General features: G+C 50.3%; 1 protein-coding gene across 10 annotated transcripts in view; it reads right to left on the reverse strand.

Annotated features, from left to right (window-relative positions):
- Positions 1 to 11,471: 11,471 nt before the first annotated feature.
- The window catches only part of LOC137423563 (rho guanine nucleotide exchange factor TIAM1-like), a 209,775-nt gene continuing 205,797 nt past the window's right edge, over positions 11,472 to 15,449 (reverse strand). For all 10 annotated transcript variants that reach the window (XM_078774029.1, XM_078774035.1, XM_078774038.1 and 7 more), the window contains one exon: positions 11,472 to 15,375. In XM_078774029.1, the coding sequence (XP_078630155.1) occupies positions 14,670 to 15,375 (706 nt within the window). In that variant the 3' untranslated portion in view covers positions 11,472 to 14,669. The remainder of the gene's footprint in view (positions 15,376 to 15,449) is intronic.

Raw genomic sequence — 15,449 nt, forward strand, 5'->3', positions numbered from 1 at the left:
TGATGAAAATTGTAAATTTTCATCATGACAAACAAACAAGAAAGACGTCGTGCAAAAAACAGGCTGTGCGTGCTGATCATCATTACCCTGTGCTCGCGAAGCGAAAAGCGAGGTTAAGCAATCGGTTAAGTACGTGTGCCGTACGTGTGCCGTACGTGTGCCGTGTCTGCATTTAAAAAATTCATTTTCTCGGCAACCGTTGGTCCGATTGACATGAAATTTTACCGTAGGAGCACCTCTGCCTGTAGATTTTTTTGCCGATAATTCTGACGTCATAGGTCACGTGGTATGGACGCCATCTTGGAAAAAAGGTTACACCTCTACATCTCCCAAACCACTTAATGGAAAAAATTGAAACATGGCTCATTGTCAAGTACACCCCATGGGAATAAGATAATATGTTAATGGTGATGCCATAGGTGCCTCCATTATGACGTCATAATTCGACAAGTACAACGCTTGATCTGATCAGTATGAAAAAAGAAATTCCTCTGCAACTTAGTCCGATGAACACGAAATTTTCTGAATATAAGCGGCTCCTCCTGTAGAATAGTTCTAATGATAATTATGACGTCATTGGTCACGTGGTACAGGCGCCATCTTGCAAAAATCTAAAAAAGTTGCACCTCCATATCTATGAAACCGCTCTATGGAAAAAATTTAAATATGGCTCAATGTCAAGCACTCCCCTTGGGGAATAAGATATGTTAATGATAATGTCATCGGTGCCTTCGTTATGACGTCATAATTCGACAAGTAGAACACGTATCCGATCATTGTGAATTTTTTTTCTCTGCAACTGTTGGTCTGATGGGCACGAAATTTTCACCATAGGATCACCTCTTCCTGTAGAATATGTTAATGATAATCATGACGTCATAGGTCATGTGGTACAGGCGCCATCTTGGAAAAACAGTAAAATGTTGCACCTCTACATCTCCATAACCGCTGCATGGAAAAAATTGAAACATGGCTCATTGTAAAGAACTCCATATGGGGAATAGGTGTTGTTAACGATGACGTCATTGGTGCCATAATTATGACATCATAATTCGACAGGGACAACGCTTAGTCTGATCAGTTTGAAATTTATTGAGCATGATCTATGCAACAATTATTTAGAGGATATAAATTTATGATGTCATCGCTCGCTCACGTGGTCTGGCAGCCATATTGGATCAAAGAAAAAAAATGTTCAAAAACAGAAGAGTTGGCTCGCAACAAGTTGACTGCGCAGGGTAAGTATTCTATGAATACCATCTAGTTTTCTTCGTGAATGGAGCTTCCTACCCGACCGAGGTCGCATGTATGTGGCCAAAGCTGGACAAGTTGCCTGGATTTTCAACGAGGACAATGACGAAAACTATACTAGTGACAACGATAACTTTGATTCTGACAACGGTGCAAATTCTGCCACTGCCCTCCAAATCCAGGTTCGTCAGTCCCCGTATTTCGACACTTTTTAAGGTCATCAAACCGCCTGCATTACTATGGACAGCAGAGCGACTGCTCGTATCCCCATCAGGAAAAGTGGGTCTTCAGCCAAACGCTTGGGTGACAGTGTTCCAATGAAAAGGAGCTCCCAGTCCGCTCACAAGGCTGACGGTTCCTCATCACTCCAGGTTATTGGGGAGACACGTTTCATATTGGTCCATGACAAAAGAGAGTTCGTATTTGAGGGTCAACTTGTATAAAATTTGGATGTGGACATATCAGCTGGAACGCCTTTCATGGAGTATAATGACGTTGGTGTTCGACCTGTTAAACACCAGGTGACTCTCAGTGATGGCACGATTTTCAAGTAGGGATCTGTGGAAAGGTCTTTGTCATGTATGAAGGTGCAAATATTCACCGTTTTAACCGGACACCGTGACCGCGGGTTTATTTCTGTTTCCGGGAGTTACTGCTCAGCTCGGACGGCGCTGGGGTGAAACGGCCTGTATCGGGAGAGTCAATAAATGTGCAACAATCGATCGTAGTCTGTCGAGATACCTTACATGGCGACGTGGATAAACGTCTAGACCATGACTTCTTTCGGCCATATCGATGAATTCGACCCTCATGAGGGAGATTTTGAGACGTATTCTGAGCGGTTGTCTTTCTACTTTGAGACGAACGACATCGCGACGGAAGCCCGGATGAAGGCCGTCTTCCTGTCCGTTTGCGGGGGTGAGACGTTCACACTCGTTAAAAACCTAATTCGTCCTCGGACAATCCAGCTCACGTATGCAGAGTTCAAGGCCGCTTTGAAGGAACATGTCACATCTGTGTGAGTTTGGGGACACGATTGACGACATGCTCCGTGATTTGCTGGTGGTTGGCATGTCCGATGACCGCACTCGTAGACGCCTGCTTGCTGAGAGAAGACTGACTTTCCAAAATGCCAGAGACACCTCCATTTCCATGGAAAGTGCTGAACACAACGCTACAAGCATCGGTGCCACTCGCTCATCTGGTACCAGCCCTGCTGTGAATCGGTTGGATCATGTTCAGCCACAACGTTGGAACAAGGCTCCTCGTCAGAAGCCAGTGCAGTCTCAAACCCACAACAACTGTTTTCGGTGCAACGGAAAGCACCCTCCGGAGACGTGTCGGTTCAAAGATGCAACCTGCCATTTCTGTTCGAAAACTGGCCATATTGCTCCAGCTTGCATCACTCGCAAATCGGGAAACGAGAAAGCTGCTGACAAGATTCATCAGTTTATCGGTTCGGAGGAACCTGAGCTTGACCAGGTGAGCTCTGTTTCCAACAACTCAGAATCGTGTGACCTGTTTCATATTGATTCTCGCCATAAGCGGCACCTTTTCTTGCCACTCTTGTCGCCAACAATGGACCATTGCAAATGGAGGTCGACACTGGTGTGGCTGTCGCTTATCAGCCATGCTGTTTTCACAAACCTGTGGAGTGATGCTGACCGACCCCACCTGAAACCTACAACCTTTGGACTCTCCACCTATACAGGTGAGAAGATTGTTCCCTGCGGTACATGTGACGTCACGGTGGGCTACGATAACCGTGAGTTTCACCTACCCCTGATCGTCATTCCTGGAAAGGGCCCTTCCTTACTCGGCAGGAACTGGTTGAGCATAATTCAACTGAAGTGGAAAAGCATTCATCAACTCCGGGCAGCCAGCGTTTCTGCAACCGCAGCATACACACTCAAAAATGTGCTGGATACGTACCCGGATGTCTTCAAGGATGAGCTTGGAACCTTGAAGGGACATACGGCTAAACTCAGTGTTGACCAGGATGCCAATCCTATATTTTGCAGAGCTCACCCAGTCCCTTTCGCGCTGCGGGAGCGGATTAACAAGGAACTGGATCATCTTGAAAATCTGGGGATCATCGAGCAAATCCAGTATGCCGAATGGGCGGCGCCCATCGTTCCGGTCATAAAATCGGACCAGTCCATCCGCATATGTGGAGATTATAAAATGACCGTGAACAAGTGTTCTTCATTGGATAAATATCCAATCCCGAGGATCGAAGACCTCTACGCTCGTCTCACGGGAGGCAAGACTTTTACTAAACTTGATCTCAAATCCGCCTATCTACAGCTCCGCTTGGACTAGAATTCGAAACAGTATCTTACCATCAACACGCATCGTGGGTTGGACAGGTACCACCGACTCAGTTCTGGAGTGAAATCTGCACCTGGAATTTATCAACGTGTCATGGACAGTTTGTTTACGGCCGAACGCAACGTTGTTTGTTACCAGGATGATATTCTGGTTACTGGTCGTACAGATGCTGAACATTTACAAAACCTGGATAGAGTTCTGAAGAAGATTTCGGACTCCGGCCTACGTTTGTGTCGAGACAAGTGCAGGTTTATGGTGCATTGGTCACGTACCTGGGTTTTCCGATTGATTCCGAGCGTCTACACCCGACAGATGAGAAAGTCCGAGCCATCAAGGATGCTCCTGCTCCACGAGACATAATCAAATTGAAGCCATACCTCGGTTTGGTTCAGTTCTATGGTCGTTACATCCCGAATGTGACCGACGTTTTGGGTCCCCTTTATCGTCTTTTGAGGAAAGGAGTCTCCTGGAGCTGGGATCCACTGAACAATCAGCATTCCAGACCTCTAAGGATCTGCTCAAATCGTCCAATGTTCTCGTTCATTTTGATCCAGAGAAGGATCTTGTGCTGACATGCGATGCCTGTCGGTATGGAGTGGGGAGTGTATTATCACACGTGATGCCTGATGGTACGGAAAGTCCTGTTGCATTTGCTTCCAAAACGTTGTCCCCGGCAGAGAAGAACTATTCCCAACTTAACAAGGAAGGATTGGGAATTGTTTTCGGCATCAGCAAATTTCGCCAGTACCTTCTTGGACATCATTTCATGATTCGCACTGATCACAAGCCGCTGATCAGTCTGTTTGGCCCTACTATTTGGTCCTACTATTTGGTCCTATCAACATAATGTGAGATGCCTCCACAGTTTGTAAGCTCCATCCAACTCAACAATGGTACGGGCAGGAGACTATCTTGAGCTAGACCACACGCATTAGCTCTATTCTTCAGATGACACGTTCACACTCGAGCCGTACAGAGATCTGGACCATCTGGATCTGAGTATCAGAGATCTGGACTTGGTGTGATCAATTTACCAACAATCAGTTACCTCTAACCGACCAACAATTGATATAGAACAACGCGATCAATGCACTTCAATCCACCGTTACCGTGAGAAGTTGAAAACCCCTGTTGGTATGGCTCCTAAACCCACACAGCTCGAGCTTGGTGATTTAGTCCATCTCCATGCTGACCCTAACAAGTCTCAAGCCTGTGATCGGTTTCTGGTTGATCTGGTGGATGGGCCATGGTGCAACGTCCACAAGTTTACTGGTTCTCCATGCAGGAACACTTCCTATCGCGTTAAGAAGTCGGAATGCGACACGGTGCCACCTTGCTCAGACGGTGTTTGCCCATACCCACGTAATAGGACAGTTGATGAATCCTCCGATGAGTGCGACCTACAACAACAGCAACTACGTCGACCTCCAGACACACTCCATATTCTTTGTCAATTATCACCACCCAAAAACATGGATGAGTTGACCACACATTACTCTGATCCAATTCGGATTAACACTGCCATGGCCGGACCTATATCGACCACACGTTCCTCTGATCCAACTCCAGGCTGATACTCCCATGGCCCTACCTATATTGACCACACGTTCCTCTGATCCAACTCCAGCTGATACTCCCATGGCCCTACCTATATTGACCACACGTTCCTCTGATCCAACTCCAGCTGATACTCCCATGGCCCTACCTACATTGACCACACGTTCCTCTTATACAATTCCAGCTGATACTCCCATGGCCCTACCTATATTGACCACACGTTCCTCTGATCCAACTCCAGGCTGATACTCCCATGGCCCTACCTATATCGACCACACGTTCCTCTGATCCAACTCCAGGCTGATACTCCCATGGCCCTACCTACATTGACCACACGTTCCTCTGATCCAACTCCAGCTGATACTCCCATGGCCCTACCTATATTGACCACACGTTCCTCTGATCCAACTCCAGCTGATACTCCCATGGCCCTACCTACATTGACCACACGTTCCTCTTATACAATTCCAGCTGACACTGCCATGGTCCTATTTACCTGCATGTGCTGACTCGGCTCAAGCACCCACTGAGGCTTTGGGTCAGAGAAGGTAGATATTGCTGCGGCCCACAGACACTCAACTCATCTCCGTCGTCCACCCAGGTTGTTTACAGACTACCATATGGTCTTTTGAAGTAACGCATGAAGGCGATGGCTTCCGTGCTGTGTACGCATTTGCACTTGGGGCAGAATAATCCCTCGTGTTTGTTTTGGTTTTTGCCTGTAATAGTCTTATTACTAGTGCTGGTTTTTGTCATAATAAAGACTTCTAAGGAATGGATTGAGTTAATTTATCACTCAGAACGGTTACATTACAAACTGTTCGGGTTATTTGTATTTCTTGCTCAATCGCTTACAGACAGACATGTATTGGTCTCCATATCCACATGTATTGGCTCTCTTTAATTGCTATATGTTTCCTCAAATCCAATGTGGAATTAAATTGTGGATTCAGTTATACAGCAGTACAGTGATCAGCGAAAGAAGAAAAGCAGTCCACCATTATACGTTCGTGTTGTCCATAAAGTGACGTAGGCATGCACGGGCGGTCGGTATGCGCATGCGTGGTCCCGCTTTTCCAATGTTTCGTCCATCTTGAGACTGATTCTGCATTGACATTTGAAAGCGTGGTGATTAAAGCGGATGTTAAAGCAAAGCCTGAACGTGTTTTTGGTTGGGCATTCGCTCCGAAGGAAGGAGAGGCGTTTACCTTTACTGGTGGTAGTGTATTTTGTATGGTGCTTGTGTGGTGCATTTTGTATGGTGCTTGTGTGGTGCATTTTGTATGGTGCTTGTGTGGTGTATTTTGTATGATGTTTGTGTGGTGTATTTTGTGTGTTGATGTGTTTGTTTTGTATGAGGTATTTTGTGTTGATGTGTTTGTTTTGTGTGGTGTGCAGATGATGTATTAACACGATGTGGGTTTATGTTCATACCGTAGACAAACCTTTTTGGTTTCATTCTATCAATAGATTCACCTTCCAAGGGATAGAGAGGCATTTTCCCCCTTTTCTCGCCATTTCATAGGGGGCAATTGTTACGTATGCGCAGCGTGGTTTAGCTTAATAGGTCCATGGTGCGTGCGAGAGTTAGTCGCCATAGCGCGCCAAAAGGCGTTTGAATCGCGTGCCAAATCCCAAATGCCACTCGGCTTCCCAGTCTCTAAATCTTCCCTTTAGATACACGATACGGATAGTTTAACTTTTCGTAAACACTTTTAGTTACGCTTTATTTTGGTTTCACTATAATTTTCACGTTAAGTTCACATGACATTAAGATATTAAACACACGGTAAGTAGCCCGACCCGACAACCCCTCAACTCGATAACCACCACTTTGTCCTAACCCTAACCCTAACCACAACCTCATCTACTTTTCCTTCTGTCCTATTGCGCTATGATTTGTTCCTTGGTGAAGTTCCTTAGAAAGGAAAGTGATCTATTATATAATGAGAACCGTGGTGTCTGTCTCCCATATATGAAGACCCTTCCCGTGCTGCGTTTGAAAAGCTCATCATTCACTTTTGAAACTCGATTGACACTCGGTAGAGCACATACCTCCACCACACGGAACAGTGTTATTTTATACCATTGATAGGCTGGATTTGCCTCCGGACCTAAACCAAAATCTAATCGGCTTGTTCTTGTCATCTAACCAACTCATCCACCTCATTTTGTCATAACTCATCCACAACTTTTTGAGATATTGAAGGAGCTGGGGCTCCCACGTCGATCGGAAGAATGGACGCGACAAAAAGCTGGAATTCATCCGAGTGGCTTTATTCAAACCAAACACTCAGGCACTCTGAAAAGCCCGTTTATCGGGCAGCAATATATATACATATTATCCCGGAGCGTTTGCCCAGGAAAGGCGAGAGGGGGCGTGGCCCAGCGTCCTGGCTGCGGCCTGGCAAGTTGAGGGCGAGCCTGCCCGGGCATGCCCGGGCGTCCCGACCGAGGCCTGGCAAGTTGAGCACGGGCCTGCCCGGGCGTCCTGGACGAGCCCGGCATGGTGATCGCTCCGCGTCCTTGATAGGTGCAAGGCGATTGTGAAAACCCAGCGGTAGCCGCTACACACGTCCCCCCAGAATCGACTTGCACCGGCAGGGTCAATTTGAGGGGGGTCCTGATGACCCGGCCGAAGCGACCCCTGGCGGGTCGTGGGAGGGGGTCCGGTGTGGTGGTGGGCGGTCGAGTGGGGGGCACCGTGGACGGGGGGCGGCCTCGCCGCGGCGGAAGGGCCACCCGTGGTGGGTGGTCGACGTCCACGTGCGCCGGCTTGAGGCGGTCCACCGCAATCCGGTCCGACCTGCCGCCGATGTCGATGACGAACGACTTGTCGTCCCGTCGCAGCACCCGGAAGGGCCCATCGTACGGCGGCCGGAGTGGCCCCCGATGTGCGTCGTGACGCACAAAAACATACTCCGCTGTGCGAAGTGCTGGGGGGACGTAGGACTGGGGGTCCCCGTGGTGGGATGTTGGCACGGGGGCAAACCGTCGGGCGGCCTCCTGGAGGTCCGAGCGCTGGTGAGCTGCGGACCAGGGACTGGTAGCGTCGGGCACGAATTCGCCCGGGACGCGTAGCGCCTGGCCATAGACAAGCTCGGCGGTGGATGCCTGGAGGTCCTCCTTGGGGGCCGTGCGGAGGCCCATAAGGACCCACGGCAGCCGGTCGGCCCAACCGCCGTCTTTAAGGCCGGCCATGAGCGCGGCCTTCATGGAGCGGTGGAATCGCTCGCACAACCCGTTTGCTTGGGGGTGGTAGGCCGTAGTACAGTGGAGCTTGACCCCCAGGTTGCGGGCGACCGCGCCCCACAGCTCGGAGGTGAACTGTGGTCTGCGGTCTGACGAGATGTCCGCCGGTGCGCCGAAGCGGGTGACCCAGGTGGCGATGAAAGCCTGCGCCATGTCAGCGGTGGTGGTGGAGACGAGGGGAACGGCCTCCGGCCACCTGGTGGTCCTGTCCACCATGGTGAGCAGGTGTGTGAACCCCCGTGACGGGGGTTCACACACCTGCTCACCACGGGTGGGAAAGGCCGTGGAGGGAGGCGAAGATGCGGCGTTGCCAGGTGACGGGCACGATGGGGCGAGGCTGGCCTTGGGAGACGTCGCAGAGCAGGACAGTGTCCGCGAAGGGGATGTCGGCCAGGCGGAGGCCCGTGTCCGCCGCCCGGAGGGCTTGCACCGTGGTGTCGGTGGTTTGGTCCGCCGCCATAGGCGCAAAGTCCACGCCCAGGTGGACCGCGTTCGCGCTGGCCCGGGAAAGACAGTCGGCCACGGCGTTGTTTTTGCCGGCGACGTGCCGGATGTCCGTGGTAAACTCCGACACGGCGGAGAGGTGGCGCTGTTGGCGGGCCGACCACGGCTCCGTGACCTTGGCCATGGCGTAAACCAACGGCTTGTGGTCGACGAACGCCGTGAAAGGTCGGCCCTCCAGGAGGTGGCGGAAATGGCGGACGGCCAGGTGTAGACCGAGGAGCTCCCGGTCAAACGTGCTGTATTTGAGCTCGTTCGGCCGGAGCTGCCGGCTGAAAAAAGCGAGTGGCTGCCAAACCCCGTTCACCCATTGCTCATGTACGGCGCCCACCGCGTAGTCAGAGGCATCCGTGGTGAGGGCGATGGGAGCGTTGAGCACCGGGTGAGCGAGCAGTGTTGCGTCGGCGAGGGCCCGCTTTGAGCTTTGGAAGGCTGCATCCATTGCTGCGGACCAGGCGATGTCGTGCTTGGCCGGCTTGCCCCGGAGGGCTTCGTAGAGGGGCCGCATGAGTTGAGCAGCGCGGGGCACGAAGCGGTGATAAAAATTCACCATTCCCAGGAATTCCTGCAGGGCCTTTATGGTGCGGGGATGCGGGAACGTGGTGATGGCCTCGACCTTGGTTGGCAGCGGCACGGCCCCGTTCTTGGTGATGTGGTGGCCCAAAAAATCAACGGCCGTCGTGCCGAAGTGGCATTTGGCCGGGTTGACGATGAGGCTGTGCTCGCTGAGGCGCCCGAACAGTGTTCGGAGGTGGAGGAGGTGCTCGGCCTGGGACGTGCTGGCGACGAGGATGTCGTCCAGGTAAACGAAAAGGAACGGCAGGTCACGCAGCACGCCGTCCATCAAGCGCTGGAACGCCTGAGCCGCGTTCTTGAGACCAAACGGCATCCGCAAGAATTCGAATAAGCCGAACGGCGTGATGACTGCCGTTTTAGGGACGTCGGCCGCCCTGACAGGTACCTGGTGATATCCCCGTGTGAGATCAATTTTCGAAAAAATGACCCGTCCCGCCAGACGGGCGGAGAAGTCTTGGATATGCGGGATCGGGTACCTGTCGGGGGTGGTAGCGTCATTGAGACGGCGGTAGTCGCCACACGGGCGCCATCCACCCCCCGGCTTTGGCACGATGTGCAGTGGCGAGGCCCACGCGCTATCGGAGCGCCACACGATGCCGAGGTGCTCCAATGCGTCGAATTCGGCCTTCGCCATGGCGAGCTTGGCTGGGTCGAGGCGGCGGGCCCTGGCGTAGACCGGCGGGCCCGTGGTTGGTATGTGGTGCTCGATCCCATGCCGTACTGCGACGGCCGAAAACGTCGGCCGCGTGAGGGCCGGGAACTCCGTGAGCAGGCGAGCAAACTCGTTCGCCGCCGGGACGGCGCATGCCAGCTCGGTCGGCGCGGAGCTGCTCAATGTGCATACCAGGGAGCTGAAGGTTTCGGCGTTGATTAAACGACGCCGTTGGACGTCCACCAGCAGTCCGTGTGCGCAGAGGAAGTCGGCGCCTAGCAGAGCCATGGGCACGTTTGCGGTTACAAACGTCCAAGCAAAGCGTTGGCCGCCGAAGCAGAGGGTGACGTTGCGCGGGCCGAAGGTGTGGATGGTCGATCCGTTGGCCGCAACCAAGGAGGGGCCGCAAGCCGCGGACTGCCTGTCCTGGTCAGAGGCGGGTATGACGCTCAGTTGGGCGCCGGTGTCGCACAGGAAGCGCCGTCCGGACGCTTTATCCCTGATGAACAGTAAGTTGCCCATGTGGCCGGCGCTCATGGCTGGTAATGAACGCCGGCCCGGCCGTTTCCCGGCCTGCCGAAGGTGCACGGGGGTCGGCATGTCCGGGCCTTCTGTCCGAACCTGGCATGATAGTAACACCACGCTTGGTCAGGTGGAGGCCCCGGTCGTCGTGCTGGAGGTGGTCGGCTCGGTGTAGCGGCCGCCAATTGCGTCGGCAGTTCGGTCGTCGACCGTGCCGGGTGCTCGGGCGCCATGGGTGTTGCGTCGGACGGCGGTGGGTCCCATGTCGCCGCTGCGATGCGCTGGCCTGCGGCGGAGATCTTGTCGGCTTCTCTGGCAAGGGCCCGGGGATCTGTGATGGTCTTGCTTGCCAGGGCGAGGCGTACCGGGTTAGGCAGCTGACGGAGGAACAGCTCCCGGAACAGGAATGCCGGAGAGTGCTCGCCGAGCAGTGAAAGCATGTAGTCCATTCGCTCGGAAGGGTGCGTGTCGCCGAGCTCGGGCAGGTCGAGCAGGCGCCGTGCGCGTTCCGCCGATGGGAGGGCGAAAGCGTCGAGGAGAAGCTTCTTAATCGTGCCGTATTTGTCAGCGGCTGGCGGGCTCTCGAGGAGGCTCAGGGCGCGGGCTGCGGTGGCCGAACCGAGCGCTGCTACCACATGGTGGAAGCGGGTGTCGTCGGCCGTGATGCCTCGCAGGGCGAACAGGGAATCCGCCTGTGCGAACCAAACCGCCGCGTGAGCCTCCCAGAAGGTAGGCAGTTTAAGGGCGACTGCCGTGTCCATGTCGGTAGGTCACCAATGAAGGAGCTGGGGCTCCCACGTCGATCGGAAGAATGGACGCGACAAAAAGCTGGAATTCATCCGAGTGGCTTTATTCAAACCAAACACTCAGGCACTCTGAAAAGCCCGTTTATCGGGCAGCAATATATATACATATTATCCCGGAGCATTTGCCCAGGAAAGGCGAGAGGGGGCATGCCCGGGCGTCCCGACCGAGGCCTGGCAAGTTGAGCGCGGGCCTGCCCGGGCGTCCTGGACGAGCCCGGCATGGTGATCGCTCCGCGTCCTTGATAGGTGCAAGGCGATTGTGAAAACCCAGCGGTAGCCGCTACAATATCATGTTATAAATTGTTTTTCACCCTATCTCTCAATGGTGACGAATCTCTTAAAAATTAAAATAAATTCTCGTAACCCGATCTGGATCTTCACCAAAATCAAATCTATTTATTATTGTCACACACTCATCCTGTCCACCAAGTTTCATCCAAATTCGTCCATTAACTTTTTGATATATCCTACTTACAAACAGACAGATGGAGGTGAAAACATATCCTTCGTCCACCTTTGGTGGAGGAGGTAACAAATAAACAAATATACATACAAATTTACTTTTATAGCAATAGTTCACCCACTCCCTACAGGAGCAGCAGGAATGATAGTTATTATCCTCTCTGGGGTATATAGATTACAGTAGATCTAGTCTCAGGTCCATTCGTCTCTGGGGGATGTGGCCAGCATATAATGCTTCCAGAACGTCGGGTTTCCTGCATTTCAGTTTAGTGTTAAACAGCATTAGCGATTGTTTAAAAAGATAATCACACGCGTTTGTGGTTTATATTTTTCACTTCTGGTAGGGATGCCCCACAAAACGCTACGCTAATCTATTTATACATGTTAACACGGCGTGTGTCCAAGAAGGAAACCCCTTGTGGAGAGGGGAATATTATTAGTATTAATATGGCTTTATAATAACATTAATATTATGCCATTATATTTAGTGTTCTTATTACTTTTGTTATTAAAAGTGGCTTTGGAAAAACGCCATGCTGAGCTATCTTAGCACGGATATACACCTGACTTGGCTGGACAGGCATGAGGTTCGACTAAGGTTAGGGCAGGAACTTGTAAATTGGCCTCGGTGCCAGCAATTGCTCGCCAATCTTCACAAAGGACACCGTCGGATCTTCAACGTCCACTAACTAATGCCAGCAAATGGGACGCCCAGCTTAATGGCGGAGCACATCTTGCCTGTGAAAGCTTGAGATGACAGTTTATAGCTGGGTGGAGATTCAAACCCAGGCTCGACAGCTTGTAGGCTAGACAGTCGAGTGTGCATACCTCTAACTATCCTGCCAGACTCAGACACAGATCTATTAAAAACTTATACTCTCATGGCGATCTAGCATCATGCCTTGAGCGTTCATTTGACATCACTCCCTCCCATGGGCCTCACAAGACCACTGGACGAAAACGACGACAGTTCAAAGTTAAACGCGGCGTGCTCGTAAGAATGTGCTGCCATTGCTGGTAAATTAGACGACATATCTTTTTGAAGACACCCGGGCTTTTATTCAAAAAATACTCTCTCGAGTCTCAAATGAAACAAATAACTGGTCGACAATTCGATTGGACAATTCAGCCAACTCGATCTCACTGTTCATTTGTTCCTTTACAAAACGAGGATAAAAACGTGTACCAATTGGAAAACCACCTCCTTTCACACCTCATCGTTCATATTAAGCTCATTTCCCCATCCTCCCCAAGGCAAGCTCCGAGATGTGCAAGAAACAGACTTAACGGATGCGGAGTTAATAATGGATTCACATCTTTCTTAACACCTCAAATAACAAAAAAGGCAATTTACAGCAGTACATTGTCCAGTATGGTAAAGTAGAGAATGGCTTTCAACAAAAAAAACAACTCAGTATTAGATGATTAAAAAAGAAACAAGAGAACACAAAGAAGGCCTCAAAAATGTTAAACTCTGATTGAGGCAAAGGTGGTTTCATAACAATTCATTCTGTCCCAGCTACATATGGGCACACATGACATCATCGGTATACAAGATACAGCCATAATACGTTAGAAAAACAATCGTTTCTAACATTTTAAATATTATTATAAAGCTTGTGCAAAGTGGATGACTGCATGTACCCCCACTTATCGCAAATTTGATCAAGTTTTCATTGTAAAGGATATCGTTCCGGGGATCGAACACGTCAATCCTCAACGTGATCCCAAAAGCAAAGGCCGAGACGCCTTTTACATTATTCCCGGATTATAAACATATAAAAAGGAACGAATTAAAAATGGAGAATCATTCCACGAGCTTAAATACATCATAAAATAACCTTAACGCTGCCCACTTTTTGGGGCCACTTTTGGATTGCGCTGCAGGTGTCCGATTCCGATTGTCTGAATATTCACAGCAGACTGTCAATGGAAGGAACAAAATCATAAATAATTACTCGTACAACACCAAGCATCGCAAGTAAAGTTGTTAGCCTCACCCGGAAGGTGTGTGTTTGTGTGTGTGTGTGTCAGAGTGCAAGTGTGTGAGTAGGCAAATCATCTTGAACATAGCGCACCAATGTGCAAAATTAGTCGCTCCAGACAAAAACCTGGGCCAAGGATTTGCATTCATCGATACTCTCTCTGTTTGCAATTTTGGAATTGTCTCAAAATGTTTTTTGTTTTTTTGACACAACTGCAAGTGTAAATGAAAACCACAGCTTAATATTTGTTTTTGCTGGGAACAGAAAAAAAAAAATTCCACAATACCTTAAGTAAAAGATTCAGACGAGAAGTAGCAACACCAGCCACACACAACCCCCCACCACAAAAAAGTACCCAAAAAGTACCTGGATAGAGGTGAAATTAATTGTTTTAAGTACATCCACTGTGTAACAGGCAAAGGCTGTAAAAAAAGGTCAAGATTCCAAAACAATTGAGCGATAATATCCAGTACTCGTTTAAAATGTATCAGTCGCAATAAACGAAGGATAACCAAAAGGAAATAATTATAAAGTACCTCAAATAGAAAATGCTCAACATTTTGCTTACTCAAACAGTCCATGGAGTTAATGGACGCAAGGCTGAACTTACCAATAAATACTACGATTGTTCATTGATCACAGTTTCTCAAAACAAATTATCTTTGTTGTTCGTGCTTTCTCTCGATGGGAGTAAATTGATGGATGGAACATGTTAATAGATGGGAGCAAATCAATGGATGGGAAGACAATGATTGGAGACGGACCATGATGTCGTCACTCAGCATCCGAGTGCCAACGGTCGCTCGCCGCTTCCAAAGTACCCGCCTCACTGAGTATCGAGTTCAGCGATTCGTCACTTCCACTGTGCATGGCTAGTGGAGCTTTTCTGTCTCTTGTGGTGCTGTTGCTCTGCTGCACTGGTCTTCCACAACTTTGCAAAGCATCCACAATGGACAAGGCATCACCTTTCAGTACTTCGGCCTCATCCAATGACAACTGGACCATCATTGTGGGCATTTCTGAGTTCGTACGTAATTTCCTCGAGCCACTGTCTACCTGCAAAGCATTTATGATGGCTGGTTGCCTTACACCTGCTGCATTGCCATCGTCGTCATAATCATCACTGTCGCTATAGTGATGTAATGCCAGCTCCGGTTCAGAGCGATATAAAGCAGTAGTACTGTTGGTAGATCCAATTTCACCTTCCGCTTCACGGACCCCTCCTTCCTCCTCAACGCTTCTTGCTCCTTCTCCAATCCCAAGTTGTGATAAGCCATCACTCGAGTGGCGGATAAGGTGACGCTGCATGCCGGTAGCCCGTTGTTGACGGGCCCTTAGTGCTGACAGGCGACGGCCACCGAAGGGCATGTATCCAGGCCCCTTGGCCGGTACGCTGGATGACTTGTTGAGGCGTTGGCGTGCGCACTCGCGTAGCAGCGAGCGTGCTGCACGGAGTGCCTGTGATTTACTCTCCATGCTCCTGTAACAAAGAGACAAACAAATTTAATGGACAATACAGACAATAGAAAATTAATGGACAATACATTTTCAAGT

This window comes from Myxine glutinosa, chromosome 3 (genome assembly GCF_964187855.1).
Source record: "Myxine glutinosa chromosome 3, kmMyxGlut1.1, whole genome shotgun sequence".
In the NCBI taxonomy this organism is placed as follows: domain Eukaryota; kingdom Metazoa; phylum Chordata; class Myxini; order Myxiniformes; family Myxinidae; genus Myxine; species Myxine glutinosa.